This window comes from Plasmodium vivax, chromosome 11, assembly GCF_000002415.2.
Source record: "Plasmodium vivax chromosome 11, whole genome shotgun sequence".
Classification (NCBI taxonomy): Eukaryota; Apicomplexa; class Aconoidasida; order Haemosporida; family Plasmodiidae; genus Plasmodium; species Plasmodium vivax.
Window position 1 is genome coordinate 538,221 of NC_009916.1, and position 26,564 is coordinate 564,784.

The 26,564-nt window shown below is 44.9% G+C and overlaps 6 protein-coding genes across 6 annotated transcripts; 3 read left to right on the forward strand and 3 right to left on the reverse strand.

The window, feature by feature from the left end:
- Positions 1-1,332: 1,332 nt before the first annotated feature.
- On the reverse strand, positions 1,333-3,464 carry PVX_114895 (zinc-finger domain containing protein; the record flags this gene model as incomplete). Its single annotated transcript, XM_001616318.1, has 1 exon — positions 1,333-3,464. The coding sequence occupies exon 1, from the start codon at positions 3,064-3,066 to the stop codon at positions 1,333-1,335; it is 1,734 nt and encodes a 577-aa protein (XP_001616368.1). The 5' UTR covers positions 3,067-3,464.
- A 2,378-nt stretch (positions 3,465-5,842) lies between these two features.
- Positions 5,843-7,473, forward strand: PVX_114890 (hypothetical protein, conserved; the record flags this gene model as incomplete). Its single annotated transcript, XM_001616317.1, has 1 exon — positions 5,843-7,473. Exon 1 carries the CDS (start codon positions 6,466-6,468, stop codon positions 7,471-7,473), a length of 1,008 nt encoding a protein of 335 aa, XP_001616367.1. The 5' UTR covers positions 5,843-6,465.
- Positions 7,474-8,131: 658 nt separating this feature from the next.
- Positions 8,132-12,695, reverse strand: PVX_114885 (hypothetical protein, conserved; the record flags this gene model as incomplete). The annotated part of the gene is made up of 2 exons (XM_001616316.1): positions 8,132-8,397; positions 8,534-12,695. 2 exons carry the CDS (start codon positions 12,693-12,695, stop codon positions 8,132-8,134), a joined length of 4,428 nt encoding a protein of 1,475 aa, XP_001616366.1.
- Positions 12,696-13,918: 1,223 nt separating this feature from the next.
- Positions 13,919-16,479, forward strand: PVX_114880 (hypothetical protein, conserved; the record flags this gene model as incomplete). The annotated part of the gene is made up of 1 exon (XM_001616315.1): positions 13,919-16,479. The coding sequence occupies one exon, from the start codon at positions 13,919-13,921 to the stop codon at positions 16,178-16,180; it is 2,262 nt and encodes a 753-aa protein (XP_001616365.1). The 3' UTR covers positions 16,181-16,479.
- A 762-nt stretch (positions 16,480-17,241) lies between these two features.
- PVX_114875 (hypothetical protein, conserved) lies at positions 17,242-24,054 on the forward strand (the record flags this gene model as incomplete). Its single annotated transcript, XM_001616314.1, has 2 exons — positions 17,242-17,881; positions 18,041-24,054. Exons 1-2 carry the CDS (start codon positions 17,668-17,670, stop codon positions 24,052-24,054), a joined length of 6,228 nt encoding a protein of 2,075 aa, XP_001616364.1. The 5' UTR covers positions 17,242-17,667.
- Positions 23,880-26,279, reverse strand: PVX_114870 (pyrroline carboxylate reductase, putative). Its single transcript, XM_001616313.1, has 6 exons — positions 26,063-26,279; positions 25,696-25,835; positions 25,468-25,542; positions 25,189-25,254; positions 24,568-25,000; positions 23,880-24,425 (listed from the first exon to the last, which is right to left on the reverse strand). Exons 1-6 carry the CDS (start codon positions 26,079-26,081, stop codon positions 24,376-24,378), a joined length of 783 nt encoding a protein of 260 aa, XP_001616363.1. The 5' UTR covers positions 26,082-26,279; the 3' UTR covers positions 23,880-24,375.
- Positions 26,280-26,564: the final 285 nt, after the last annotated feature.

Sequence of the window (26,564 nt, forward strand, 5' to 3'; positions counted from 1 at the left end):
CATCGCGTATGCATACGCAACCAAGGACATGCAAAGCTTATGCGACAAATGTACACGTACCCAAATGGATGATTCGACAAAAAGGAGGGATATAAAACCTACTTACCTTTCAACCTCGATTAGGCATTTTGGACGCAAAAAAACCTGAGTAACACCCTTGTGGGGGGTATAAAAACATGAAAGTTGCGTGCGTTCCCGAGTTTGCAAAAATGGCAAACGGGTTAAACGATAAAATAGTGCAACTCACGTTCTGGGAGAAACTGCCCGTATGCATATAAATATAAATGCATATATAACATGTGCAAAGACCTTGCAGAAAAAAAGCGGGAAGCAGTAACCTCTATGACGCTGAACCAAAATCGAACTTCTACAAAACGATCTTCTTATGTACACCTGTGCCTCTGTTGCCGTGCCCAATACGGCGCTGCTTTGGGCCCCATGCCTCTCGCACATATTATACATGTGTGTATATATATACATGCGCATGCGCATTGCCTACCTGCGTGCACTGCGAGATTCGAATTGGCCTAGCACTCCCCCACGCAACTCGCTTACGCTTAACTACAACATCGTAGCGTTTTTCTCTCACGCGCGGTGGGTGTCCATCCGGATATTATGTTACAATTTAGAGAATTGAAAAAGTTGGGGAGCAGCCTTTGTTGCGACAAAAAAAAAAAAAAATACTTACCCGCCGTGGTTTTCCTGTTGCGAATGTGGTTGTTCAAAAAGGGCATAATAATTAAGCACTTAGTTATGTGTGTAGGTCAACATGCACGTCGAACATAACTGATGATGGGGGCCAAAACAGGTTTATACGCCCCAAAGTGAAATCACAGGCTGGCCCTAAGGAACGACTACCCCGCTCCTATGGCGGTTGCGTGCATGAATAACGGACAAATGAAATGTTCCAGGGGGGAAAACAAAAATTGAAAGAAAAATCAAAATTAAGCATTTTAACAGATTAGCAAATGTGCGAATTGTTAAGTTCACAAATGTGGGGAAAACAAACGTTTGCAATTTTTACAAACTCGTTCATCTGTTCTAGCTTTAAAAATGGTCAGAATGTATTACTTGTAATGTGTGTTTTTTTTTTTTTTATTTGCATCCGTGGTATCTGCTTATTTCTGGGGAGGGTGTGTGTATTTCCCCTGAAGGAGAGAGGCCAACAAATATTGGGGGAGGTGTTTTCCCCCTTGGAACAAATTTCATCCTCAAATCTTTTCCTTTGAAGGGAATATGTGCAAGGAGAAATGACACAAAGGTGAAGGGAAAAATGTGGCCTTTTTTTCTTTTCTTCCTTTTCTTCCCTTTTTTCCTTTTTTCCCCCCCCGTTCAGTAATTCTCCGTGTTCATTGATGTGAGGCCCAGCACGTCATTCTGCTCAAACGTCCTTTCGTACTCCTCTTCCTTTAAATTCTCATCGTGCGAAAAGTCCTCACTTGATATGTAGCTGTTCGAGGCAATGTCGTCAATCACAAAATCGAAAGGGCACAACTCCTCCGTTTTGCACAACTTGTACAAATTCGCAATGAGGCTTTTTACTTTACTTGTGATCGATTCGTCATTATTTGTTTGGCTTTCCTTAAGAGCATCATCATTTGGCTGCTCCCCCCCTTGGTGGTGCCCCTTTGTATTCGTGCTAGAATCCCCAAGTAGGAACTTAAATTTATCCTCCAGCGACTCGATTATTTTCAGAATGAGCCCCTCGACGGTGGTGAGAGAACCCCCAAGCGTTCCGTAATCTGACGTGAGGTCCACAATGGGGATGTGAATAGATGCCGTATCTGACTTGATTACGAATCGATCTAAGTCGCTTTTGCTTCTTACCGTGAGGGTAATTTTCTTCCCCTTGGGATTGATCTCCCCGCTGCTCTTTATTTCGCTCGTTTTGAAGTTGCAGTTGCCACACACATAGGACATAATGAGGCACTTTTTAAAACCGGGTATATTAATTTCGCAGAAGTTGTTGGCGCCCATGTAGTTGCAGCAGGGGCAGTTGGACGTGAACGACTCTATTAGCTTCCCCTCCTCCTCTGCGCTTATGTTTTCGTACCGCACGTAGGCGCTGCCGTTCACGCTGCCGCTCACTCCGCTACTAACACCACTACCAGATGGGCCACCCATGTGGACGTACTTCTTAATAAAATCGAAGTTTTCCTTCTTCACTTTTTCCTCTACGTGGTTTTCCTTTTCTTTGGCTCCATCTGGCCCCAAATCAACCGCCTCATTTTTACCCTCAAAGTCTTCCTCATAAAACCCCATTTCGTTTAACTCCTGTTTGCTTCGCTTGTAATGCTCCACCGTGACGATTCCTTTTTGCACATCTTCATCGTAGTGCTCCAGGGAGCTGAGTCCTGAAGGGTCCACAATTTCGATGGTGAAGATGGGCTCCTTCGACAAGAGGTAGGTGGACAGCTTATGAACAGTTGACTCGATTAGCTTTATGTAACTTTCGATGGTCATTTGTTGGCCCTGCAGATTAGTATCGGCGGGTTTGTCCCCCTGGTTGGTTTGGTCTATCGCATGTGCGTTTTCTTCAAGAGCGCCTTCCCCACGTTCACTCTTACTGCTAACTTCTCCCCCCTCGATGGCCGCCCCTTCTGGGAGCCCATTGGCCTCACAGTACATATGCTTCAAATTTTTGAGATACTCAGTGAGGCTGCTCAGGGCAGTCTGCATAAACCCCTCGATGGTGTTGATGGACCCCTTTTGTGTTTCCTTCGGAATTTCAAAATCAATTTGTGGAATCTTCAACACCCCATATTCAGACTTAATCAGTTGTCTATCCATATGCTCACGTTTGTTAATGTTAAAAATTATTTTCACTCCTTTCTCCTTTATCGTGTTTAAATCCTGAATGACATTATTTCTGTAGTTGCAAAATCCACACTCAAATGAATGTATCAATACGTTTTTGAAATATGGGATGTGCAGCTTTGCTATTTGGTTTATTCCTTCTTGCTCGCAATTGATGCACATGGAACGAACTTGAATGGTTTCATCCATTGGGCTTCCGTCAGCCTCTTCCTTCGGAGGCGCTGTCTCGCTGTTCGCGGAGGTTTCCATTGGTGCTGCGCGATGGGGGGTTGCAGTGGTGGGTAGGGGTCCACCTTTGGAGGCCACTTTTTGAGACCAGCCTGCGGAATGGCGCAAGGAAGCCACCTCACGGGGCAGTTTTCTTTCCCAAAAAGGCACTAAAAAGGGGTTTGAACAAATGCGCGTATCTGTTCAAAGGTTGCTGGGAAGCGGCACAAAAATGATACCCTATTTCTGTATGAGCGCTCGCGCCTATCTGTGCGTGTTTCCAAGTAGAGCGCCAAACCAAGGCCGCATCACAACTGCGCAACCAACAGGAGGAAGTCCTAAGCAGCAACGCGCACGCTTCTTACGCTTAACAATCGAGTGAGAAGATTGCCACTAAACGGGCATCATTTATCTCAAATTAGGAACAATTTTTAAAACGCAAACAATGAGAAAAAAAAAAAAAAAAAAAAAAAAAGGAAGCGATAAATGGTGAACGCTACGGGGCATATCGAGCAAAAGGCCCCATTTGGGCGCAGCTAAGTTTGCGAAATTATGCATCCACTTTTTTTCACCACAAAGGGGTAAAAACAAAAAAAGGCACGCAGGGGGGGGGAAGCACAGTGAAGGAAGGCAGCACAGTGAAGGAGAACAGCACATAAAGGAAAACTTAAAAAATTGTGAAAAATTAAAAATGTAAAAGTGTATTTTTAAGCCGCTTTGCGCTGTGCAGCTTTTTTGCTGGTCGCCCCACATTCAACATCTTCTGCCACGAGGGGAGCATTTCCAAATCGTTGCACGTTTCGCGTATCAACTACGTATGAACTGCGCCACGCTTCTCTACTCCACACGTATCACTCCTTTTAAAAAGAGAATTCCTCTCCGCCAAGCACAACGCAACATCCGCTAACGGGCTAACGGGCTAACGGGCTAATGAGCTGATGCGCTAAATGCTGTGCGCCTCAAAGTGGTGGTAATTCGTCTGCTGCAGCAACGGGGTCTCGTCGTTTTGCTGGTAGTAAAAGTAAAATTTGATCGCAACCGCCGCGACGATGAAGATCACTGCGTAGAACAAAATGTAGTTCACGAAAATGTACGACAGGATGGTGACGAGCATGTAGAGGAGAATCGCCCCCAGCACCCATTTCTGCAAAAGGGAAAAAAAAAAAAAAAAAAAAAAAAAAAAAAAAAAAATATATATTCATTTATGTCAGGACAAAGTGTACATATTTGCGGCTGGCCCAGTTCCTCACTGATGTGCACTTCCTCCAATCCGCGCTACTCTCACCTACGCCTTACTATAATTTGCTGCTTGTTAAACTTCATTTCATTCGGCAGGAGCTCCTCGTAGTCACCCTTGTTTTGCATATTGTCACTCATGTAGAGTAAATTATGTATGGTGGAATTTCTGTACGGGAAAAAAAAAAAAAAAAGAGACACAAGTTGATGCGTTAAGATGCCATTCTTTTTTGAAAAAGAAAAGTAAGTCAAATTGGGTAGCCATGCATATGTAATGGGTAAATGTGTTGCACGGGAAATTTTCGGGTGAAGGGGAAAAAATACCGTCCACCGCTTTCCCCCATGGGTAACTTTCCACGCACGCATCAAAATGGAAAAAAGGCACACCGAGTGAAATAGCCAAATGGATGGAGCAATTTACGGATGGGACTAACACCAGTTTTACGTGACAAAACAGAAGAATATCGGACGCTTTACACACAGAAGCGTTACTCCGCTACCTCTTTCTCACCTTTGAGCCAAACCTTGTAGAGCATTCTGCATCAACCCAACGGTGCTACTGAAAATTTCGCTCAGCTTGTCCATGTTCATTGCTTTGTGTCCATCCATCTGCCAATTGGTAGGAAAAAAAAAAAAAAAAAAAAAAAAAATACATAAATGGGATGATATAGTTGTCTTTAATCGAATGAGGGGTGGTGGGTTCTTCTCACATACCGCCCCCAATGGTGGAGTGAACTCGGCAGGTACAGATGGACACCCATAGATACACACGTGGAGCGTTCCCCGCGAATGTTGCTACTCATCAGAGGAACCACTTTAAATGGGGGCTACTACACTTGCTGCACATCCTCTTTATACCTTTACTCAACGTGACAAACAAAGGAAAGGAAATATGGGACGCTTCTTTTCGAATGCAAAAATGTATGTGCGTATGTGTGTGTATTACTCAGCGGATCACCACGATCAACTGTCCAGCACCCCAATTAGACATATAACGAATTGTAAAAAAAAAAAAAAAAGGATTAACTCTGGGGATGTCTCCTGCACGGCGTGTAGCTGCCTTTTTTTATAGTAAAAGGGGAACACTTCTCTTCGTTTGTTTAGCGTTTATTTGGCGTTCCCTCTTCGCATGTCGCTCCGTTTTCCTTTACCGTTTTAACTTCCCAATTTACGATTTTTCAATTGCTCCAGTTTTTTCAAATTTTCCATCCCACGTGAGAAAATTAACAAAAATAAATGGCCAAGCAGCTGCTCCCTTTGCAAATGCGAAAGTTAAAAGTGGAGTTAAAGAAAAAAAAAAAAAAAAAACGGGAAATTAATTTCCGCCACGTTCGCAAAATTTTCATTACAAACACTGTGAAGATAAATGCGCCCCTCCGACATACGCGCGGGTATATATCGCCCCTGCCGCTTCAGCCTGTGCGCGAAATTACGGCAGCATGGTTCATTCCAGTGAACTTTTCAACTGGGCACTTTCTCGAAATTTCTTTCTTTCATCAAATTTGACTTTTAAAATTGCGCGAAATGGAAATTTAAAATGGGAACAATATGAAGTTAATTTTACAATTTTTTTTTTTTTTTTCCCCCCAGATTCAAAGGTTAACAATTAAACTAATCTGCTTACATGTATTACGTACACATATGCATGCGACTGTGCGTACGTACAGGTATGTATCTACCTGCCCAGCCGTAGGGATGCTCCCTCGTGTTGTTCCAATTTGTGCATTCCCGCCCTTTGCGTGCTTGCCATAACGCGGCAGCACACTGTGCCGACCGTTGCGCGGTTTAGCAAAACTGGCAAGCAGAGCGCCTCCCCCAACGCGGCCAAGCTAGGGGGGCCGACAGTGTACCCACGAATAGCGTCCCCACTGTGGGCAACCTGGGCAGACGTGTGGACAGGCATTTTCCCACTCGCCTCTACCCCCCCTGGCGCAACACTGCATAGCCGCAATACATTTTTGCACAACTTCAACGTTGCAAGAATGTGCGCAGGCGTACCGCCAATTCGCTGCACCCCAACTTGCTATACTAACGCGCTGTCACATGGCTTGAAAAAGCGTCTCCATGGGCCTCGTTAAAAAGGGATGCCACGTGCAGGCACAACCGAGGCTACGGAGAAGCATACCATTCGCTGCATCCACCCGAGCGTTTAACTGGCCTCCCCGCTGAGCCCCCCAACGCGAGGGGACATCACTGCGGCGAAGGATGAACCTTCTAACCTTACTCGCAATCGCAACGTGCCTTACGAGAGGAAACGCATTTCTGTACAAACGGATCCACTACAAGCGGACAGGCCATGGGCGAATAAGCGATAGACCCACGGCCATACTGTATGACCATGCCCTTCACGTAGTCCACAAGAAAAAGGGAGTAAAAAAAATTTACTCCTTAAAGAGACACGTATCAGAAATATGGAATAACATTAAAACGAGGAGGATAGAAAATTATATGGAAGATTTTTTTCAAACGCAGCAAGTGAAGAATACTCTTCAAAATAACTTTCTCTGTTTTAGGCACCTATTTAATAAGTGTAAACTGGACAGAGTAATTATAGCGGTTAATGTGGCCCTGTATTTGTACTTGAACAGAATTGATAAGGATGATGAGAGGAGGATTTTTTTTCACAAGGGGAATTTATTGGAGGTGAAAGAACAAAAGGCAGAAAAGTATAAATGCAATTATCACGATATTTACAGAACAAAAAATTTTAAAACGTTTTTCACTTCCCTTTTTATTCACAAGAATATTTTGCATTTATATTTTAACATGAGTTCGCTAATTTCCATATATAAATTAATTTCCCTCATTTACACGAACAGCCAAATATTTGTTACATTCCTCCTGTCAGGTGTGCTGTCCAACATCATAGCGTATATTTATTACTTGCGAGAAAAAAAAGAAAATGTACTTTTGGAAAATTTAATTTTAAAAAATACTTCCAGTGAAAATAATCTCCTTATAAATAAAAATAATAAAATTATCTGTGGAAGTAGTTCCTGCATTTATTCGCTTTACGGAATGCATATGACTTATATTATATTTTTTTACTTTAAGCATAATTATATTGTGAACAGCAATTTTTTGTACAATTTTTTTTATTCATTCGTTTCTTCTTTGCTGCTCGAGAATGTCAGTCACTTGAACCACGTGTTGGGCTTCCTCTGTGGTTTTTTCTTCTCCTCCCTCATAGTGCTCTTTGACAGGAATGGCTAGCCGGGCCTTCACCCGTGCACTCCTCGGCCACGCCCCCCTTTTGCCCCCTAATTCGACTCCCGGGTGGTAACCCCCACCAACTGTTTTTTTCCCCTTAAATGAAAGTTTTACAAACTGTTAAACTTGTCCACAGAGCGGTATGCGTGGTTCGCATTACACGGTGGACAACTGCAGCCCTTCACCGAGGTCGATTCGCTTCACATTGAAATGCCCTCCCCCCAGAGCGGCGCAAAAGAGCACACATCGCAAACGTGCGCTCTCACCATGCACATACCTTTTTCCTTGCCAAATGGGGAAAAAATACAAAACAGTTGCGGAAAATAAAAAAGACTGTAAAATGTGCAAATTCGAAATGTGCACACAGTTACTGTGTAGTGGGACAAACGGCGCCACGTTAACATATGGCTGCGTGGTGAGTTATCAAAAAAAAAAATAATAAATAAATAAAACGAAACAACTGAATGTATCATTATGGGATACTCAAAAAAAGGAGTAATACGGATATCACCTCTACGGCGATGAATTTTTTTCTCGCAATGGGTATCAACATGGGTGGGCAGCCATACACGCCGAGCCATGTGAATCAACGCCGCTCTTTGCCGCTATTTGCCTCTCTTTGCCGCTCTTTGCCGCGCTTCCCCGCGCTCCCCCAGGCAGCTCACTTAAACTCGTTGAGGATCGCGTCGTAATTCTCATCCTCGTACGCGTACGGGTTGCTGGCCAGCAGCGCCTGGACCATCTTCGCGTCGTTCATTTCGAGTATCCCCTTTTTGGCATTCAGGATCTGTTTGACTTTGCAGAAAAGGAGCAGAAACAGCGCCTTGTTCTTTTTCAGATTGGTCAAACTGAAGGGCAGCTCGTCCGTTATTCTTAGAAAGTAGTTTTCCTCCGGGTGTGCGTGGTTCTTCTGTTCGCCGCAGTTGTCTACAGGGGGGGGGGTGCAAAAAAAAATGAAGTCAACGGGGTGGACACTACATTCACTATTAGTATAACTCAAACGGTATGCAATACGCGTGCACGCCTCGCCGAGAAATTGCCGCATCATGCGTGCCGCACGTACCTCCGTAGCTGCGCAAAACGAAGGACAGGCTATTCTGAGCGAACACGAACTTGTCGTAGAGGAGCTGCCGCTCCTCCTCATCGATTCTGCCCCTTTCCCGCGCAAAAGAATACACCTGCGCGTTGATAAGGAAAAAAAAATAATCCACCAAACGGAGGGTAATATCCGTGTGCGCAATTCTGCAAAGGTCCTGAATTTGAAAAAACTCAAAAATGATATTCACGATTTTGGATGTGCTGATTAAAAATTGCTCCTCCATGAAAAGGGTATCCTTCTGGAGAAGGCGCGTAAATTTGTCCTTATAAATTTTAACAAACATATTTTTAAAAAAATTTAAATTTATCTGGAACTTGTCAATGTAGAGGTGAATCTTCTTCAGCACGCTCATTTTGTTTATACAGTGGAAGTGCTCCTTTGGGGGACAACTCTTTTTTTTTTTTTCACCCCTCCTTTCGGGGAAGTATCCCTCTGATGGTAATTTTGCGCTCTTTAAGATGGGATCCCTCCTACCGTTCTTTTCACCCTCTGGGGTGTTATCACCCTTTATGTGCTGTTCGTCCACCCATTCGTTGCTTCCCCTTTTCCACAAGCCGCCATCCCCTTTCAAGTCCACACTTTTAAACGAAATGATCTCTTCTGCACACATGGTCAGATTAAACAAATGCTTATGGTGCAAAAAAACCGAATGAACATTTTGCAAAACCTTTTTTAAAAATATATTATCATTAATTACGCTGAGAAGAAATTCATTTGCACATGGCACCTTCGGAAAGCAAGAAAATCGAAATGTGAAAAAGCAATAACTTAAAAATGCATCATAAATATATTTAACAATTTTGTAGCAAAATAGGACTGTATTAATTGCAATAATTTGTCTTCTTTTTTGCCCTTCATTTTTCCCCCCCTCGATTTTGTGTGCCGAGGGATGCCTCCATTCTGTTCCCTTCATGCCGAGCAAAACTTCATATGAAAAGTGTACAATCTGGTATACTACAAAAATTATGTAGAGCAAATTTTTATGGATGCGCATACAGTCTATGCGATCTTGCTGGGCGGTGACTCTTAAGATTGTTTTTTCCGTCGTGGGAGTTTCCGCTACGTCTCCTTCACCGTCTTGCGGGCATTTATCTTTCTTCTCCTCTTCGTCGTCTACATATCCTACTTGGTTTCCCCCCCCAGAGGTGTCTTTCTCCCCTTTTTTACTCAAAACGGTTTGTTTGACACCTCCACCTGGGGGCAGCCCTTTCCTGGATTTCCCTCCCCCTGGGATTTCCTCACCAGGAGTTTCCTCCACCCAGTAGGTTTTCCCACCGGTCATCCCCCTAGTGTGCATATTTTTCTGCGCAATTATTTTTTCAACCTTTTCTTGCAGTGCTTTTTTCAATGCGCCTTGTCCCTCCTCCACGAATTGCACAACCGAATGGTAAGTCACCCCCTCCACATTTTTTAAAGAATAATTGTTATCCTCATCAAAGAAGACATTGCACAGATAATCATCCACGCTGGAATCTACTAGTATGTATTCCCCCCCTTTTTTAAAGAGCAACATTTCCCTCAGGATAGAGTAAATCCGCTCAAGGTAATGGTGAAAGTTTTTTTTGAAAATCTTCTGAACCAGTTGATCGAATTTTTTTTCTTCCTTCTTCCATCTGTACATAAAGTACACATCGAAAATGTGGTTGAAATTATTTCTCTTCCTATTCATTTGGTGAAAATAGGTGAAGAGGTTTTCGTTCAGCTCTTTGTTCAGCATGTAGTGGGAGAAGGGGGGTCCCTCGCTGGGGGGCTCACTTGCGTTGGCTCCCTCCTCGTGTTCAAACTTGCCCTGTTCACCGCTGCCGTTTTCGCCACCCCGTTCGTACTTTCCCCTTATTTTCTCCTTCATGTTGTTCAGCCTGCCCTGCTCACGCGCCTCCAATTGGTATTCCACAAAATAAGTTTCGCCTCCGTTTTGCTCCCCTTTTTGGCCGCCGAAGTAGAAGTCGAATGCGCCTTTCAGTTCGCCCGCGCACGCCCCTTCCTCGATCGCAATGTCCAGGGGGGGCTCACCCGTTTCGCCCGTTTCGTCTGCCTCCCCTGCCTCCCCTGCCTCCTCTTCCTCCTCTGCTTTGCCTTTCTGCCCACTCTCCACAAATAGCAGCTCCGCCACGGCGTGAAACTCGAACAAACAGCGCGACAGCGCGGTGAAGAAGTTGGCGCGTTCTGCCCCCTTTCGCAGCTCATGGGGAGTACCGAGGCCAAACTCAGGCGTAGCACCTCTATCGTCAGATTCTTGACTTCCCTTCCCTTGGTCACTCTTCAAATCGTCTGCCCCTTCCAGATTAACTTTCCCACCCTGAAAAGGGGATAATCCCTCGGGGGGAAAAAAACCCGGTTGCTTTACCTTCTGAGCTCCCTCCAAGGACTCCAAAAAATTGCCAAAAAATTTTTCCATATCGATGACAACACTATCTTCATGCTCAATTATATAATCACTTAAGCAAAGAGCAGTGAACGGGTCATTTGCCCCTCCTCCGTCTTCCCCCTCACCTGCGGAGGTTCTCCCATCACGCTCACAAAAGAGGAACCTTTTAAACGTCCCAAAATGGTTACAACAGTCAGGTGTACACAAATCAACATCACCTTTTTGTGCAACAGTTGAAACAAATTTCTTCACATCTCGATAATTCAACGAGTGTGATTTACGCCCCATTTGGTGGAGGCTATTTATTACCTTTTTCCAATTCACATTTTTGGCAAGGCAGTAGAAGAGGACCATCAATTTGAAGAGGTTAAAAAATAAGTGCTTCTTTATCTCCTCCAAGTACTCCCTATGCATTTTCAGGATGTAAGCCAAATGCCAAAACATGACGTAGGAAATTTTTTGCCCCTGAGTGTTTTCTTCTTTTTCCGAAAAGATGTCCCTCGGGTTTAGATAAACGTATTTATAAATCTGCATCTTCCCGTTGAAGAGAAACATTTTCTCGAAGGTAACTCGGACGATGCATCTTAAATTGTTAAGCAGATGGTCGTACTTCATTTTTATATCCTTCATAAGGGTGGGCTTTTCATGTAGCGTCTTTTCGGCTGAATCTGTTAGGAAAATACTTTTCAAATCCTCCATCAGTTTTTTGTCGCGGTGGTTATCTGTGGGGGTGCCATCACAGTTTGTTTCGTTCCCCAGAATATCTTTAAACTTTTCCGCTTCATTCGATTTTCCCAATGGTGTGGCGTCATCCAATTGGGGGGGGCCATCCGAGGGGGTGCCCTCTTCCATGTTGAGTTGTTCCCGCTTCATCTTAGAAGCACCGCCATCCACATCCCCCCCTTTTGCTGACTTCAAAATGGCCCTTATCAACAAAATGTGCGTCTTACAATTGCGCAGATAAAGCAACGCCTTCCAAATTTTTAACTTCTTATAATTCGTTTCCGCTTTATCTGAAAGGTGAAGGTAATTACTTAAACAGTTGAAGAAGTTTTTAAAAAAGACTAGCGATTCGTAGCTTTTTTTTTTTTCCTTTTTCATCAAATATAGCTGGTACAGGGGATCCTTCTGGGAAAAGTTCTTTTCAATAATTCGCATTTCTCTGTTAAATTTTTCTATCATTAAAATTTGCTCACTGTAATCATTTTTTATTTTATTTTTGTTCATAAACTTTTCCAGCTTTTTGCTTCTCTCCATTATTTCCTCATTAAAAAAGTTAATTAGTTTGTTTAGGTCTTTAAAATCGACGCTCTTCTTGTTCTGCAGGATCTTCTTCACATTTATGTGGCTTAGGCTTACATTTTTGCTTTCCACCGTGTGTCCTTCTAACTCGTCCCTGTGTTTTTTCTTTTTCTCGCTAGGGTGCTTCTTACCCGGGGGGCCATCCTCCTGTGGGTACCTTCCTTGCTCGGCAGTGGGTTCGCAATATTCCTGCTTCGAACCACCCGCTTGATTCTCCCCACTCTGGCGGGCGTTTTCCAAATGGTCCCCCCCCTGGGGATTTCCTCCCCCTGCGTCATTCTCCCCCAGTTTATCAACCCCATTCGTTTTGTTTATAAACGAGCTCAGGTAATTTATCGAGTTGTTGCTCAGGAAGTTCTCAAACAGGTTTTTTATTTCCGGTTCGTTTTTCTTTTCCTCTTTTTTGGCGGTGGTGTTTTCCCTCACCTTCTTGCTTAGCTCCCTTAGTTCATTCATGCTTCTAAGTATGGATTATCGGTGTGGAGCAGCTTAGGGGAAAAAATGCTTAAACTGCTTCATTCTACCATCAGCGTTAGCATATTTGTGTACGCCCCTGCTACGTTAAGCATCCGCGGCGCAAGCAAAGGTGAGAGTAGCACAAGGGAGGCGGGTATAAAAAAAAAAAAGGGGGATTCTTTGGAAAAAAGGTGGCCACAAATTGGCTGAAAAGTGGCCCAACAAATTGACAAAATTTTAACAAGGTTTTTTTTCTTTTTCGACGAAATAGCAACGTTTCACCGCTTCCCCACGCTGCGCGAAATACCTGAGATAAGAATGCGAACATACAGTTTTCGCACATGACAGTTCACGCACATGGCAGCTTACGCACATGACAGTTCACGCACATGGCAGCTTACGCACATGACAGTTGCTAACTGGTGGTGCTTGCGTAAACGCGCCGATCATTTTCCGCCCAAGTGTGTCTCCCTTCCAGCACGCGCGTCATCCTTTCAAGGACAGCCATTTACACTTAGCCGCAAAAAAATTGTGAGAGATTGGAAAAAAAAAATAAATTTCACGCCATGTTCCTTTTAGCTCTACATTTTTGTAATAAAACATTGCAAGCGCGTGAACATATGCAGATTGCAAATGCACAGGTGGGCGCTTTTTTTCCACTCCCCATTTTAACAACGATTGGCAAAATGTCAGTGGCGAAACGGATCCAATTTGCGGAGAAACGCTTGTGATGTTAACTGAATAGCCAGCCAAAAAAGGAAAATTTGGTAAATGTACCATTTATAGGGATAATAAATAACGCTGCGGGCCGCGCCCGGTTACATGCACGGTATCGTTTGTAGAGCGAACAAAGCGCATGGCGTGGTGCCTCTGAAGGGATGAGAAAAAAAATCTAGCCAAAAAAAAAAAAAAAAAAAAAAAAAAAAAAAAAAATACATAATATATGACATGCCACATATCACATATGAAAGAAAGGCCAGGGAAAAAGGCAACCCGCGTTTGTTTCGCTTAAATATTTTTGAGAACATTCAAACGCGCCAACGCGCCAGAGTTGAATGGATCTACTTTGCCGCATCCCATTTTGATGCTTCCCATTTTGGCATTTCTCCAGTTTGCAGCGCTTTGCAGCACTTTGCCGCGAGCTCGCCGTTCGAGGAGGAAGCCCCCCATTTTGCGGCTATTTCCCTTTCGCCCTCCCCCCATGCATCCACGTTTTATAAAAAATGCCGAAAAAGAACCAACGCGTATCCGTTGATACCAGCAAGATTAAATTCGTTGAGAACTCCGAGTCGGAGGATTTAGAATTTGAGGATGGGAATGAAAGCGATGTTGGAAATGTCAGCTCCAGCGATGACATCCTGAGTGACGAGGGGGATGATCAGTCCTCGCTTGGAACGATCAGTAAAAAAAAAAAGAAAAAGAAAGTAGCGGCCCATGAGGAGAATGACGAGGAGGAAGACGAAGAGGAGGAGGAGGACGCTCCTGATGGTGGTGACTATACCGACAGTGATGAGGACGACCACGACCACCGCGACAACCAGCGCGGTGACGAATTCGTGCGCGTGCCATGGAAAAAGGATAAACAGAATTACTACCAGTACGAAAGCGAAGACTCAACGAGCGATGATGAAGAAGGCAACAAGGAGAGAATCAAAGAAGCCATGTACCTCAGCAGAAAGGAGAAGGAAAACTTAAAAGAGGATGACTTTGATTTGTATGAAATGTACCAGGACGATAAGGAGGGCAAGTTGGGAAAAGGCGGCAAAGAATTGTACAGCGTAGAGCAGAAGGAAAGCATCATCAAAAGGCTAATCAGCGATATGGGCGCGGACCTGAGGGGGAAAAAAAAACAAGTCGGTGAAGAAAACGCCGGTAAAGGAACTACTGGCAAAGAATATGCGGGCAAAGAAAAGGACCCCGTTGAACTGCCCAAGCAAGATGACCAAATAGAACAGCTCGTAATGAGCGAGCGGGAGGAGTACAAAATTTTGCTAAAGGAACTCTCCCTGAACATCCAAAAGGTGTATAACGAAATTAAGGAAAATAAGCGGCTCTTCGAATTTAAGGAAATTAACGAAGAGAACGTTAGCCAAACAGATATCAATAAGAACACCCTCCTCTACCTTAAGAAGAAAAACGAAATGATGCTGACTTATATCATCTACATCACGTACTACGTCTTTCTTAAAATTATGAATGCCTATACGCACAACCACCCCGTTTTGGATAAGCTCATTTACATGAACACCATAATTGCTAAGACCAATGAGCTGGATAATAAAATAAAGTTCAAAATTCAGCAGCTGAATAAGTCTTCCTCGGGTCGCCAGCTGGGCGAGATGGGTAGCGGCGAGGCCAGGGCCTCCAAGCGGGTCGGCCGCCGCAGCCCGGCAGGGGATGAAGTGGGAAGTGAAGAAGAGGAGGAAGAGGAAGAAGAAGTGGAGGAGGAAGAGGAGGAAAACGATGAGGAGGAGGAAGACGAAGAGGAGGACGAAGCAGATGAGGAGGAAGAAGCGGAAGAGGAGGAGGAAGAGGAAGAGGAGGACCAACGCGGCAAGGGCAAAAGGTACAAAATCAGCAAGAGCCTCATAACCGAGTACACGGACAGCCACATCCGGGAAAGGGAAAGGGAGGAAAAGAAAAAAAAAAGAGAAAAAATGAAGAACGAGCGAAACGTATTCCTCAAGGAAATAAAAGACATGGTGTCCACAAGGCCAGAAAAAATCGAAGAAGAAAATTACTTCAAAAAAATGGAGGAAAAATTAATGAACTTTGACGAAAAAATCTTGAAGAAAAAAATCAAAGCCATGAGCAAGAAGAAAAACAAAATGAGCAATTTGAAAAACGTGGGAATGACGTCAAACGATTTGCTAAAGTTTGTGGAGTTGCCAGAGATGAATGACGAAGCGGATAGGAAGACCCACTTGGACGAAACAAAAATGTTTAGGAATAACATTAACAAGATGAAGCAAATGAATCAGATGAAGAAAATGAAGCACAGCAAAGGAGCAAACAACGACGACTTCGTTTCCTTTAAGAAGTTTGAAAAGGATACAAAATGGAGCAGCTCGCGTCAGAAGGAGGAGCTCGGCAAATCCACCCATTTTATGAGCAGCAAAAATTTACAAAACGAAATAGACGACGAAAATATTAAAAATATGCTGAACTTGAAAAAGAAGAAAAAGGAAGAAAAAAAATTACTCAAGGATCAGAAGAACAAAGAAATAAGAAAAAAATTAGTCGATGAAGAAAACGAAATTAACGATAGAAGAATGCCGAACAAAAATATTTTGCAAAACAGGGGCCTCGTAAGGAAGAGAAAATCAACCGATGGAAATGCCAGGGTCCACAACAAACAAAAGTATCTCAAAAAAATGAAGATGTACAGCGGCCAGCACGCCAAATTGAAGGTCCACGAAAATAACTATTCAGGCGAGAAGAGGGGAATAAACCCCTACCTGAAGAAGTCCATAGATATCAAATGATCGCGTGCCTGCATGAATGGGGAGGCCCAGTGCGCCGGCCCAATACGCAGGCCAAATGTGCAGGCCAAATATGAAGACGATTCGGTCAGCCCGGCTGCCCCGCACACACCGTTATACGGCGCGCCCAACGTGTTACCAACCGGAGGAAAAATATACGTTCAGCAGCTTCTCCCTTTTTTTTTTTTTTAAGCTGCTCGCATGTGCATGCCCAGTGTGCACACCCATTTGTAACTTCCCCCCCGTGGGGAAAGCGTGAAATTACCATTCGCCCGCCGAATGTCCTCATAAAAGTTGGCCTTCCAAAAAATTTCCAACTTTTTTTACATCAACTTTATTTTTCCTGTTTGGAATACTCCCACGGGGGTATCTCCCCTCGAGTTGTTCTACCCTCTTTTTTTTTTTTCCTTTTTTTTCTCTCCATTTGCCAACATTCGAAAAGACTTATTTTTTTTTACCTCCCCATGAGATGCCCGCCTACACACATGGCAGCTGTGATGTCACGGGCCCAGTGGGGCAAGGGTGCATGTTTTCAACGAATTTGCTAATTTGAAAAGATGAAGGGGGGGCATTATGCAGACGTAGCCCCTCTATAGTTCTCGTTCTGCATGTAGGGGAACGCATTCGCATGTGCACAGCTGTGTACTCACCTATGTGAAGGTACGCATTTATGTATACGCATGATGTGTGCACTTGGACGAATTGAGGCGAATGCCCGTCGCGGGGCCAACTCCTCTAACCTGTCCTGACGGAAAAGATCTGCGAAATCGACGCGTGCCAAATGTACACCTTCGAGGAGGTCAGAACAAAATTAATCAGAGCGGTTCCCCTGGGGGAAAAAAAAAAAAAGCATAATAACACGATAGCGCAATAACGTAATAACGTAATGGCATACGAGCAGCATAGCAGAATGGCAGGCGAAGCATTCACACCCCAGCGATTAGCCCTTTTTTTAAAACGCATGTGTGCCATACCGTGACAGTCGTGACCGTTTCTTTTTCAGCGCAACGTGTAACGCAAAAGAAAAAAAAAAAAAAAAAAAAAAAAAAACATTAAGGCAGATCAGGTTGAGATAGAGCAGGAGGAGAATTTAAAAATAAGCCAAAAGGGAAGCGAAAGGGAAAAACGCACAAGGGTCAGGTACTCCGCGCGGGAATAATGAGAAATGGGAGAAGCCCACCAACAGGGAAGAAGAAGAAGAGGAAGAAAAGGAAGAAAGGAAGGAGCCGGAAAAGAGGATCGCAGCGCGTGGCGAATCTGCCAGTGTACCACTTTTCCACTGTGCCAAGCGCAGCAGGACATAAAGATCCCAGCCAAGGAGTCCCTGCCTTTTTTTCGTTACACCTATCGTTATTATTTTGCTCCTCCGCAGTTTGCTTCTCAGCAGTTTGCTTCTCAGCAGTTTGCTTCTCAGCAGTTTGCTTCTTCCCTGGTGGCTCCTCCCCAGTTTGCATCACTCCCCCGTGTTCACCTCGCCTGGCCCCACTAAAATGAAAAAAAATGCATACCTCGTCCTGGTTTACGGCATTTACTCCATCCTCATGTTTTCCCTGTCCCTAAGAATGCAAAAAAATATATTCAAGTACATAACTCCCATTTCGAAGAGACTGAATTTGAGCAAGTTCCGGCGAATCAAAATTTTCCGGAGGAGGAGCCAGCGCAAGAGGGTGAACGTCTTCAACGATGTTGTGAACAAGTACATAGGTAAGTCAGCCGGGTAGCCTCTCCGCGGGGGTGTCCACGCGGGTGCATTACTTAGGTGCGCTTCTTTTGGTGCACTCCTTTTGGTGCACTTCTTTTGGCGCGCTTCTTTTCGGGGCACTTCCCAGGCACACTGCTAGCGCTACGCCCCCTCCCCCGCAGGACTGGACCTGTTCTTCCGAAAACTGAACGACGTGACGGACACCCGGGAAAAGCTAAACTACATAAACTTCTTGCACAAAATTGTGGAGGACAAGACCTGCGAGCAATTGCTCTTCTCCAACAACCACATAAGAACAATTATATACCTACTGAATGAGAGATTTTTAATACTAAAAAAAAATGAAGATAAAAATGAACAGGTGGATTACCAGATTATCTACAAATTGCTGCTCATATTTAACAATCTATCCAAGCATAAAAATTTCTACCGAATTATAGTTAACGATTTTACACATAAAAATGTGAAAATCTCTCTTCTGTATGTCATTATGAATATACTTAATGAGAAGGAACAGACAAATGAGACGTATAAAGAAGCCAACTCTTTTTTTAGCTACTTCATTTCCCTTTTTAAGAACAGCTCAGATGGGACGAAGAGTCAGGGCCTGGAAGACGCCTCTGAAGGGGGGGGAGAGGCCAAGGGGGCAGGAGAGAAGAACCAAATTAAGAAGGAAGACATAGAGGAAATGAAAAATAAAATAGTTTTTCTAGGTAAAAATATTCTGCTAAAATTGAAGGAGGAAAAAATGAAGGAAGAGGGGAAATCCAAAGGGTATAGCCTAACTGATCATGGGCAAGTGCTTTCCAGTGTGCCCTACGCAGAAGAGGATTTCTCTCCAAAGGGTGCGTACCGAACAGCGGAGAGAAACAGTAAAGAATATGCCAACAACAGACACGACGGGGTAAACTCACAGTTTGAAAAAAAACCAACCATGAAGGAGGAATCCCCCCCTGAAGAAAATAAAGAAGGGGAAGTATTTAACCCTACAAAAGGAGGGAACCAAATGGGGAGCCCTAAAAGGGCCAGTTGGGGGGGGCCCATTGCCAGCCATTGTGATCCCCATAAAGGGGCGAACTCTTTTCTGCAGAGCGATCGCCACGTTGCTGGGGAGAACCCCCACCCGAGGGACGTGGCAGCCCAACAGGTAGGCGGCCCCACAGACAACGTCCTCTTCGTCCCCTTTTACTTCAACAAAAACGCAAAGGACAACATTCTAACCAGCGTGATAGTGCAGTTCCAAAACGCGAATGAAGTGATTGTGTATAAGAGGAAGGCGCGTGGGGGGAGTCCAGACCAGGCAGGCGAACAGCCCTCTGCGGAGAAGCTCAGAAAAGGGGGCAGCCCAAGCAGCCAGAGCAGCCAAAGCAGCCAAAGCAGCTTAAGCAGCCCAAACAGCCAAAGCCGCCTAAACAACGCAATCGAATGGATAGGGGACGAGTACAACTGCAACAACTACTTTGAGGTCCACGAAAACTACGCAGAAGACGATGTAGACATATTGAAGTATGAGAAGAACAAGCTCGGGAGGAGGTTCCACATCAGGGAGGGGAGAAGCAATGGGGACGCAGGGGGTGAGGACAAAACGAATTCCACGGACGATGTGCATGAAGAAGGGAGAGAGGTGGAAGAAGAAGACGAACGAGAAGAAGACCTGCATGAGGAAGGAGAGCAACAAGGAGTGGAAGAGGAGGAGGAGATAGAACAGCAAAACGACTATGAGGAAGATTTGCAAAATGATAAACAAGACGAGAAGGAGGAAGACGAAAGCAAGTTTGCCCAAAATAAAGTTAACATCATTTTGAGTGACTACAATGTGGAAATTAAAGATGTTGAAAGTAACCCGGAGGCTAAGGCCAGTGGGGGCTCAGAAAATAAAAGCCGTTTCCTAAATATGGGCTTACTAATACTGATAAGGAGAAATGAAAGCGGGAAAGACGACCGACAGGTGAGTCCAAACAGGCATGGGAATACAATTAGCGGAGAAATGTATGGGGCCCCCGAAATGGAGGCGAGCGCCCCCTCTGTGGACCCTGAGCACGTTGCAGCGGATAGCCCATATGGGGGGGGCACACCAACATATCAGATGAAGCAGCCGCTCAGCTGTCTAAACTCGCAGAGGTACACAAACAGTGCAAATTTGAAGCAAACACTTTGCGGAAGAGGCGAACCGCTAACACAGGGGTACGAAGAAATATACGTGAAACGCAAAGAAGGGGGAGAAGGGGGAGAAGGCTGGGGGAGGGGTCCTGCCAAAGCGGACAAGTACATCCTCACAGGGTTCATACAGTTCAACCTAGATTTGTTGAAAAATTTCAAAGTGAACAGTGAGGATAAGGATGGAGGGGGAAGCAACCCCCTGCATGTTGGCAGCCCCTACCTGAACTTCTCCCTCGTGGAGAACTACATCGAGTCGCTGTTCAGACACATCAATCTGAATGACTATTTCACAAACAAGCTTCTAAAACTGCTATACGAAATTTTATTGGAAAATAAAAACGCCGTAGTGTATAATTTATACTACTATACAATTATGAAGAAGGATAATATGAATAAAATTATAAACATTTTATCTAAAAATGTGCAAAATAATTTAAACCGAGCAAACATCACGCTCATCCTGAGGATCCTCTACATCCTGTCCTTTCAGCAAGCCTTCTACAGAAACGGGTTAAACAGCCTGAAGAAAAATGAAAATTACTCCCTTGTGTATAGAAATGTGGCCAAATATATGGAAGACATAAAGGCAGGAAGTTTTATTAAAGAGTTGCAAAAATGGGATAAACTAATCGAATGCTTAAAGGCCATAACTCTCTTTTTCGAAAGTAAGTACACACATCAGAACGCCCTTTACATATCCGATGGGAAGAAGGAACAGTTTCTCTTGGATAATAAAATTTTAAAAAAAAAATTAAACAACATTTATAATAGGCATTTTATTTGCGAATATAAAGACCTCATCATCATTCGGAAAACGAACATTTTGCTCAAGGCGCTGGGGGTGAATATGTTCGACCTCTACAACGATATCGTTTTCTCCGACAGGGAAAAGAAGCCCCATGATTATTTGATGAAGGAGGGTGAGCAGCGGAGGGGACTTTTCCACCACGTGGGGAATGCCCTTTGGGGGTATTTCGCCAAGGCCAGGCGGTACGTGGCGAGGCAGGCCCCGGAGGACGCTCTCCCCAGGGAGGACCCCAAGAGGGGGAGAAGTGACTGGGTGGGTGAGCGGCCGAACGACCGCGCGAATGACCGGGCGAACGACCGGGGGAGCGCCCCCCCCGCGGAGGCCCAAACGCACGGAGAGGGCGCGCTCACACAGGAGCAAAAAAACCGGAAGAAGCGAACGTACATATATGACCTGAACAGCAAGGAACAGATAAGCGTGGACAAATTCCGAAACTTGCTAATCGCACTGAAAAAAAAAAAAAAAAGAAAGCTAAGGATCTTGTGTCTGGACGGAGGCGGAATCCGAGGGCTGCTCTCCATAGAAATATTAAAATGCATAAATAGCCATTTGAAGAAAAACATATTTGAGTACTTTGACATCATCTGTGGAACGAGCACGGGGGCCATCATATCCATTCTGATCGGCCTGGAAAGGGCCCACTTAAATGAAGTGGAATTTTTGTACAACCTCCTGATTAACAAAATATTTCAGAAGGACATGTACGCAGTGAGGAACACAAGATATTTGTTTAAGCATTCCTACTATGATGCCAATATCTTGAGCAACATTTTAAATTCCTTTTTTAAAAATATGAAGATGTTCCACTACAACGCGGATTTCTTTACGCCCTACGTCTTCACCGTGTCCACTCAGATGAACGTCACCCCTCTGCAACCGGTGATATTAAAAAATTACACCGCCAACTTGGGGAAAATTAAAGGAGGTAAGGAGGCAGATGGGGGTGACGCCTACACGTCATCCAATTATGACCACGTCGGGGATGGGGAAGAGCAGGAAGGAGGGGACGCCGAGGGGTGGGACGGCCAGCAGAACGGTGAGGTGGGTGTGGAAGACGCGGAAGGTGCAAACGGTGCAAACGCTGCGAACACCGCCAACCCCGCCAACACCGCCAACACCGCCAACCCCGCCAACACCGCCAACACCGCCAACACCGCCAACACCGCCAACACCGCTAACCCCGCCAACACCGCTAACCCCGCTAACGCCGCGAACGTGTTGGAGAAGACCCCCCACACGAGCGACATCTACGTCAACCAAAACATAAACAGCGTGAGCATTTACAAAAGCTTTTACAACATTTTTGTGAAGTACGTGTTGAGGTGCACCACGGCCGCGCCCGGCTTTTTCAACTTCTTCTCCTTCGACAGTAACATATATGCCGATGGAGCCATCTGCTTTAATAACCCCACGTTGGTAAGCCTCAACGAAATGAAATTAATCTTTTACAACTACCTGAACAGTCAGAAACGCACTCTACTCGAGAGAGTAAAATGCTTTTTCTCAAAAAAAAAAAAACTGGAGGAAGGAAAAAATAAGGCAATCAATCTGAATGACTACATTGACTGCATCGTAAGTGTGGGCACTGGGAAATTTAAGCCAAAAAATATAAACGAACTGAGCGAAAACAAAACGTACGACACATTTCTGCGGTGGGATGTTCTCTTAAAACAAATCGTCTACTCAATCACCAACACGGAATTGACCCATGATATTTGCAACAATTTATTAGATAAAAATAAATACTTCCGATTCAACTGCTTTATTAATAACATCAAATTGGATGAAACTTCCCCAGAAATTATTAACAAGTTGAAGCAAATTGGGAAGCGGTACTTCGAAGATCACGCGTACAACCAGAAGAAGCTCATCCAGTTGGTGGACATTCTGGAGGACAGCCGGGATATCAAGGAGTACCAACAGAGGCAGAGGAGGGTGTGGGGGGAATCCTACCTCGATCGGGTGAAGTCCCAAATTTCTGGCTTCCTCTTCCCCAGTCGGAGGGCCGTTGGCCAGGTTGGCAGCTCAAATAAGGTTGGAAGCTCAACCCAGAGTGGAAGCTCAACCCAGAGTGGAAGCTCAACCCAGAGTGGAAGCTCAACCCAGAGTGGACGCACCGACGAAAGGGGGGGAGAACTGCCGCCTGCATCCCCCCCAGGCAGCGCAGAGAAGACAGGCGCACAGGCCATCACGCCGCGTACACCGCCGCATAATCAACAGCATACGCAGGATGAACGGCCCGCACGAAGCGCAGGCCCGTACCGAAACTTCAACTTCGGGCTCGTGGACGAAGGCGAAAAGTTCGACCTGAACAACATCGAAGAAATTCTGGACGTCATAAACAGAGGCAACAACTCGGGCAGCAGCACAAGCGCCAGCTCCTCAAACGGGTTCTTCCACTACTTTAGCAACCTCTTCTACAGCAACAATAAATTTCTGAAGAAGCTAGAGAGCATGCACAAGAATAATTTCTTCAGTAGGTCCAAGAGAGAAAGAAACAACTACGTCAATGTCGTACCCCTTACAGGCATTCGAGTGTTACTAAACGAAATATATTTTATCCTTTTGAAAAAAAATTTATATTTTCACACCGATGAGGGATTCTCTAATGTAGAAGAAGTGAGTAAGAAAAGCTACGACATTAACATTGATAGGATGATTTCGTATGATAAGGTGGCTAGCTCCCAAGGGCAAAAGGGAATCGTCCCCTCAGATGATTCCCCTAATAATGAGGAACTTTCAAAAGATGAAACAAACACAGGTACCCACTCGAATGATATACATAAGGAAGGGAGTGCCAACCCTTTTGGGGACCCCCCACCTGATGAGGACCCAAACGAAGGTAGCCATCCATATAGCAAAAAGGACCCATCCAGTGGCCCACACTCGAAAGGAGTTCATGACTTTCGCAATGAGAAACAGACACGTTGCGAACGGGGAAGTTTCGAACGGGGAAGTTACTACCAATCTGAAGGTGCACACACAGACGATCCCCTACGTGAGACACTTGTGAGGGACGAAAAAATAAACGCGCCCGATCTGGTGGACAGCTCATCGATAAGTAAAAAAAGACTGCTCAAAGGGGATGTAAAAATGAACTACATAAACTACAAATTTTTTAAATCCATGAGCACAGAATCGACTGACGGGAAGAAGCAGAATATAATACAGTTGCTCCGAAGTATTTTTTTTAAACGGGAGGCGTAAAACATTGGGTTTTAGCGGATCCATAGGGGGACGTGGCATCCCCAGGAGATCCTCTCACTCACCCCTTGACCGCCGCGTCACACCCTGGCGCGTCATTTCCTTTTACTTCGTTTCGTTACGTTACGTTTCGTTTCCCTTCCTTTTTTGTTTGTCCCATGTTTAGTCCCTTTTTTCTTTTTTTTTTGTGTCAATTTAACCCAAATCAGACGAACGAATGTTTAAGTTCTTCTCTGAGGATGTTGAAAAGGCTAAAGTGTCCGCCTTGTAGCAGCGGCGCCATTTGCGCATAACGGTTGATGGTATCTCAACTGCTTCCACCGTTCAGTGCATTGACTTGGATTTCTGGCAGGCACTCTCCACTGCGTCCATGACTGCGAAGGGGAAAAAGAGAAGCACATGATGGGTACTAGGGGAGAAGGCGGTGGCGAGCTGCGCACAATTTTATGCACAATTTTATGCACAAATTTATGCACATTTTTCTACACACCGCGTACGCTCCGGCGCGCTTCTTACCTGCATATTTGAATGCGTGCTTCTCCAGGGTGGCCAACCCCACGATGGTAATCCCACCGGGGGAACACACGTCATCCTTCAGCTGCTGAACGGGGTGGCTCGAAGCCTTAACCATGTGAACGGATCCAAGGATCGTTTGCAAAACGAGTTTTTTCGCCACATCCCTATTCAGCCCATTCTTAACCCCCGCATCAATTAGACTTTCAATAAATAAAAAAACATATGCAGGCCCACAACCAGAAATGGCCGTTGCTATATCCATGTCTGCTTCTTTTATTTCTTGTATATCTCCACATGCGCTGAAAATGTCTATTACCTTTTTTTTATCGACTGGGTCCACTTGATTATTTGCACAGAAAACGAGGGAGCCTTGTCCAACCAGGGAGGGGGTGTTTGGCATGACTCTCACAATTTTGGCCGCCACTCCCACCATCTGCGAGGGGAGGTGTGGTGTAAATGGGGCCAGCCGTTCGGAGGAGCGGCCACGTACACACTGCAAACATGTGTATATATACCTACACATATATACACATATCTACACATATTGACTGCGCCGATGCAGCGCGTCCCTTTGCAGGGGATAAAATCGAATGGAGGAAAAACAGCTTCCTCCTTGGGTACCTCTTCCAGCGTTTTCAAGTTCAGGCCGCCGCAAATGGAGATGAGCAATTTAGGGCCTGCGTAGTCCTTTAAAGGGAAATGTGAAAAGTGGGGTAAAAATAGGAGCCTAAACAGAGGAGCTCAACCTGCGCAGTAGAACTGGGCGAGTGAACTCTCGAATGTCCCAGCCCACTAAATATAACCACCTACACTCATTTGCAACCCCCCTGTGCAGCTTTCTCTCCACATTTTTCAGTCGCCCAAGTGAAGGGCACCTCCTTGGCCTCTCTTTTTTGCTACCTTAATTTCGAGGAGTACTTTTCCAGCAAGGTCTGGTTTCACGGCTAGCACAATTATGTCGCACGTCTTGGCAATCTGCAGAAAGACGGGGGGTATAGGGGGGTGGCCATTTTCTTCCAAACGTTAACATAATTACTGTGGATGGCGTGTCATCGTGGGGTTGCTCATCGAGGAAGCATGGCCAAAAAAATTTTGCAACCCCCGTGGCGAACGCCGATGCCCTCGTACCGATTCATTCGATTGGAGGTAAACGAAGGGAGCTTCCTTCTTCACTGGTGTGTGGTAATAAATATTTTGACTCCCAATGAGCTTGGACCTTTCTATGCCGTAGGCTAACGCCGAGCCCATTTTTCCTAGACCGATGAAGCCTTAACATATGGAGGGGAAAAGTGCAGAGAGGAAGGTTTAACAAACGGTGAGAAACGGTGCGGAGAACCACTCAAAAGGACTGGCTCATTTTTGAACGTCTTAGTGGGACCCGCTCCCCCTGGAGAAAGGGGCCTCCAAAGGGGGCGTATCTACACATGCAGGGGTGACGTCGAGGCATAATTAGGGCTAAAAAAAAAATAAATAATATAAAAAAGGATTAACTTACCCACGCGGATGTTTTCCATTCTGCTGCAGCGGCTGATTCAATGAACTTGATTTACGAAAAGAGACTTTGCAGAGCAGGAGGGGGGTACTACTTCCCAGTTTTCTATTTTTTTTTTTTCTCCCGTTAGGATTGAAAGTCAAGATGGGGAGGAAATTCCTATCGATGGTAAAATATTGGGGTGGTTAATAAAATGATGAAAATACTTCTAATTATAAAAAGAGTATAAATAATGACGCATAAATGGGCTAACAATCGGGGAAGGAGTAATCACGACAATACAACTGCAAGCACAGCTGGTGAAAGTGATACCTTTTAGAGGAACGTTCTCTCCACCTCCTATGCTACATTCCCGCATGCAGCGCATTTTTCTACGCCGCCTGTGCAGAACGAGATGAACTACAAACAGATGGATGCCACACCATATGAACGTCCCTACGCACGTTAACATAGAACTATGCAACGCTGAAAAGCACAGTTTTGTAAATCATAAGGCGTGTTCCTT